The sequence below is a fragment of the Austrofundulus limnaeus genome, unplaced genomic scaffold, assembly GCF_001266775.1.
Source record: "Austrofundulus limnaeus strain Quisiro unplaced genomic scaffold, Austrofundulus_limnaeus-1.0 Scaffold850, whole genome shotgun sequence".
NCBI classification, from domain to species: domain Eukaryota; kingdom Metazoa; phylum Chordata; class Actinopteri; order Cyprinodontiformes; family Rivulidae; genus Austrofundulus; species Austrofundulus limnaeus.
Genome location: NW_013953252.1, coordinates 114928 through 119872, shown reverse-complemented (window position 1 = coordinate 119872; position 4945 = coordinate 114928). Strand labels below are relative to the sequence as shown.

Below are 4945 nucleotides of genomic sequence, written 5' to 3'. Positions count from 1 at the left end.
TTCCTCCTACTTCTTAAACCTTTTATTACCTTTTATTCTCTCTTATTTACTTAAAACTTAGTAAGAAATGTGCCAGTAAATTGCAACACCTTAATTTTACTGTTTATGTCAACTCTGAGTGGAATTTTTTATGAAAATTATAACTTGTGTCATTTATCCATATAATAATTTTAGCAAATGTTTATATGTTTATTTCTGTTCATATTTCTAAAATAAATTACTTTATTAAGAAATCTGACCAGGTCACAAGTCGTTCATTTTCACTTCATGATCAGAGGGGTATTTCATTATTTACTGATTTCATTTTTTGCAAGGTCTTGCTGGATTACATTTATGAAAAATAGGCTGGTCCTAATTTCACGAAGTAATTCCTACACACTGAAGATCTGGTCCTCGACAGAGCAACACATACCTTATGTTAATGTCCTGGCTGTCTTTGTTTTGCATATTACCTTGTGCTTTTTTGTGTCCTGTGATCTCAGGAATTCTGCTGCTCTGGAGTTGCCTGTAAAAGGACTTACCTCTCACTCACCTGCCTATAAGTAGTGATGGCCAAATGAACCCTAATGAGGCAGCGAGGCTTTCCAGCCCATTGCTTTGCTGAAAGGTTCATTACTCTGTGCTTCTTTCCCTGCTCACTAGTGACCCCTGCTGCTAAACTGAAACTGACCGCAATGTCGCCCAAATAAATCACTTCCAAATATATTAGAACATAGCAGTGAGGTCAAACCCATGTGTAGTAAAAGGTCTATTGAACCCTTTTTAATGTCAGCTTTTTGTAGTTCTTAGTAAATTGTACCCAAAGTAATCCTGCCAATGACATCAGTTGTGGTTGTGCTTAATTTTAGCCATGTCATAGACTAATTTATGAAAAATTCTGGTACGTCTTGAGAATGGAGTGCTTGTTAGGATACTGTTTTGTGCTTGTGACTTGCTTCTGAAAACCTTTTTTTTTCAAATAATTTTTTCTGGGACTTATGGTTCGGATCCTTGGTACTAAGTTACAAACAGCCTAGAAAATTTGTAGCCTATTCCACACGTGGAGAGGGGTGGGGGGTGCAGGCAGAGGGGATGACAGCATCTGCAGCACAAAGCAGGAAAATTGTAACATTTGAAACCGAGTTTTTCAAAAAATCCATAAAACTTGAAAACATCTGTGAGATTGCTCCCTATAAGTTTCCTGCACGAGGAAAAATCTGTGTAAATTACAATTTGTACAACTTGACAGGTATAAATTTAACTCTTGTGCCTTGAAGCCTTGCTTCAGATGTCCCATCACTACCTGTAAGAATAACTTACCTGCTCAGTCCACCTGTTCGCCTGCCTCCTCTACTGGAAACTGGTCTCACTCTCCCTGTGGATCCAAACCTTCTCCTCCGAGCCAACCTGGTTCCTGTAAGAAAACCTACTGACCTGAATCATTACTCCAATATTCTCACCTGCAGAAACTCACATCTCCTTCCTTTACAGCTCTGGAATCCTGCTCACTGTAAATAAATATCACTCAAATCGCTCACCTTTGACTTACCTGAGAACCTGAAACACAATTCAATCTAAATTTCTGCAGTGACAGAACTACACAAAGGCCAACACAACAGATCACATCAGTCCTCTCGGTTCTAGAATCACCTCTAACAGGACTTCTAAATATGTTGACCCAAGCCTTGTAGATTTCTGCTGGCCAATCTTCTGTTATTTAATATTGCAGAACACAAAGTATTACTGGGCATTAGAATAACATCTAGGTTTCTTCACAAAGCCTCTGTGGTGCAAGTTTACCTGTCATACATGCATCAACTGGATCGTTCAAAGAAAACCATCCAAAACATATAAGTAGACAACGAAAAGATAAACTAGTGTTTGAATGTTTGCACCTCTACAACACTTTTTATTTTCTTTTTTTAAATGTAGCAGTAACGTGCTGAGCTGCAGCTGACTCATTGTGGTTTTACAGAAACATCAGTGTTTAGGAGACAGTGTGATATAGGACACACAGAAGTTTGTATGATCTGAAACAGGAAGCAGGTGGGAATGTACTTTAACACCAGGTTTGAACTATCAGCTGCTAAACGAAGCTTTAGGGGAGCTGCCAAGTTGTGTTTTTGGATCCAGTTTCTGCACATTAGGGATGTGATGCAAGTCCTGCTTAGGACCATGCAAAACATCATGGTAAGCAACAGTAAAAATCACTAATACTGTATATAACACATTTACATGGATTTTATTCACTGAATTTTTACTGTTTTGCAAGTTACTAAACAGTGCAGCTAAACGTTTCTTATGAAAGCCCTAGACAAGATATAAGCAATTAAACCAAACAGATTTTAGGCTCATTTCATAAAATTCCAGCAGTATTTAAACATTTTATCAGGAACTGTATCTTTTGTGAGGCCAAAGGTCACAATTTCAGTTACTGCTTTCCACCAATTTATTTATTTTGTTTCAGTCTTGTTAGGAATTATTTAATGTAAGTGTTAAGATTGTTGTTTGCGATATTTAAAATTCAGTTACTCCATTTATATTATTGCTTCTTCCTATCAGGGTCACTGGTGCTCATATCCAGCAGTCACTGTGCGAGGAGTGGAGACGCCCTGGACAGGTCGGTCCATCATAGGGACACATACAAGAATGGCTCCACAGTCACCAGATCTCAATCCAGTAGAGCACCTTTGAGATGTGGTGGAACAGGAAATTCATATCATGGATGTGCAGCCGACAAATCTGCAGCAACTATGTGATGCTATCATGTCAATATGGACCAGACTCTCTGAGGAATGTTTCCAGAACCTTGTTGAATCTATGTCACGAAGGATTAAGGCAGTTCTGAAGGCAAAAGGCAGTCTAAACTGGTACTAGCGTGGTGTACCTAATAAAGTGTAGATCTTACTGCCTGCCTCTCATTAAAAAGGTTTGCTAATTGTGGGATTTGATTGAGGAGAAACACTGAAACAAGAGCACAGAACAACTATGTGCCCTATCCTACAAACTTTCTGCTTTGGTAGATCATCAGTACTGAAAACACACAGACTCAAATGCTGGGGGATATAAGTCGCAAACTAGACGTGATTCTGACGAGAATCACAGCTCAGCAGCATGCCCATGAGATGTAGGATTACACCTGGGTGAAGTTTCAGTCGGAAAGAGAGGCGAGGAGGTTATGAATTCGGAACATTGGCATTTTCTCCATCACAGAGATGCAGTTACAAACTTTAAAGCAGCAAGAAAATCAAGGCTGCTTGTCCCAAAACAATTATGTTTATCTTTTGGATCCCTGCAGCTGCTGACCTTGGTTCGGCAGTTATCAAACACCCTGGATGACACGTGAGACAGAGGCTCGACTCCCCATTCTCCTTCCCCGTATCATCTGTGTTGGATCAGTCTAAAGGCCACTATGGGTGGAGACAGAGAACTGACTCTGGTGATTTGTGCTTGGGTTGATAACAACTGGTTTTGGACTCTGAAGGTCTTTGATTGGTTCCAGCACAGAGTATTAACCTTAAATGTCACTGGCTCTGCTGCATCCCACCCCATTCCATGTGTTTGATCCCCAGCCCCATCCCTTCCTTAGCTGCCTTGCACTGTACGAGTGGTTTATTTGAGCGTATGATTCTGTTTCTGTGTAAACATAGTATCAGAGCATCTTTTTTTAAACTAATCTTTCCTATTGTGTGTATTCCAAGTTGCAAAAGGTAGCGCGACCATGTTGCAAATGACCTGAACATCCGTTCTCCCCAGTGTTTGTTATGTGTGTGTAATAAGAATGGGTGTTCTTAACTGCAAGTTCCTAGTCTGTGTTTATCACTGACAATGGCAATAAAACGGATTCTGATTCTGGTCCTTAATGATCTAATATCCTGTCTCCCACCACTACTGCCTGTGTACTTTTTACTTGGTAACACAGGCAAAGTTGAATGACAGGTGAGGCACTGGGCCTGTGTCTGCTCTCCTAACCTGCCCTGGTTGATGTTGATGCTGTTGACGTTGTCAGCACAGATGGCGATCTTGGTCAGAGTTTCAATCACGTGGTCGCTCTGCAGAATGACGTCGCCCTGAGGGACAACCAGACACCCAGAATGAATCAACTGCCCGACATGAAAACCTGCACGTTCAGCGCTGTCACTTGGCTTCACCTTCTGTTTGTTGTCCTCACTGGGCACGTGAAGAACAAACAAGCCGTCACTGAGAGAGCTGACGGAGATGCCTGAAGAGAAAATATAAGTGAGGAACCAGAGGAACTTTACAGTGATGCAGCTAAATCTAGGGCTGCAACGATCAATCGATTAATCGACGACTAATCGATTATTAAAATAATCGATAACTAATTTAATAATCGATTAATCGTTTTCTTTTCTTCTTTTTTTTGTTCTTTACTTTGTTTTTCTCTCCAAACTGCTTTGACACATTCCACTGCCACATCTACCTTTCTGTCCTTGACACACATGCACAGTAGTGGTAACTGGGGTAGGCCGTGGACGTCACAAGACATTATACAGACAGGCTCTGGTGTCATGGCTACCTGACAACAGAGCTCAAAGTGTGGGATCATTTTAAGAAAATGAAAGAGAAACCTGTGTAATATCTGCAGAGCAGAACTTACCTTCCACAGCAATTATTTTTAGCTAAAATCTAACGATGGTTATACGTTTAATAGCAGCTGCATTCTGGCACGATAAGCTCTATGTTTTATATTCAATTAATGTGTGATCTGATTAGTCGACTAATCGAAAAATATAATCGGTGATTAATCGATTATAAAAATAATGGTTTGTGGCAGCTCTAGGGTCAAACAATGTTTTAGTCAAACAGAACCAACAAGAATGAAACAAAAGTAAAGAATTAGAGAAAAAAATGTTAAATGTAAATAAATAAATTCTAATTATAATAAATTAATAATAGTTTTACATCTAAAAATCATATTTTATTATTTTAATCTATTTTCCTCATT

General features: G+C 39.6%; 1 protein-coding gene across 1 annotated transcript in view; it reads right to left on the bottom strand.

Moving 5' to 3' along the window:
* The window catches only part of LOC106532914 (unconventional myosin-Ic), a gene marked incomplete in the record, with an annotated part of 69009 nt that overhangs the window by 1833 nt on the left and 62231 nt on the right, over positions 1 to 4945 (bottom strand). Inside the window, 2 exon segments of the mRNA XM_014029081.1 lie at positions 3952 to 4049; positions 4131 to 4201. Coding sequence (XP_013884535.1) covers positions 3952 to 4049; positions 4131 to 4201 — 169 coding nt within the window.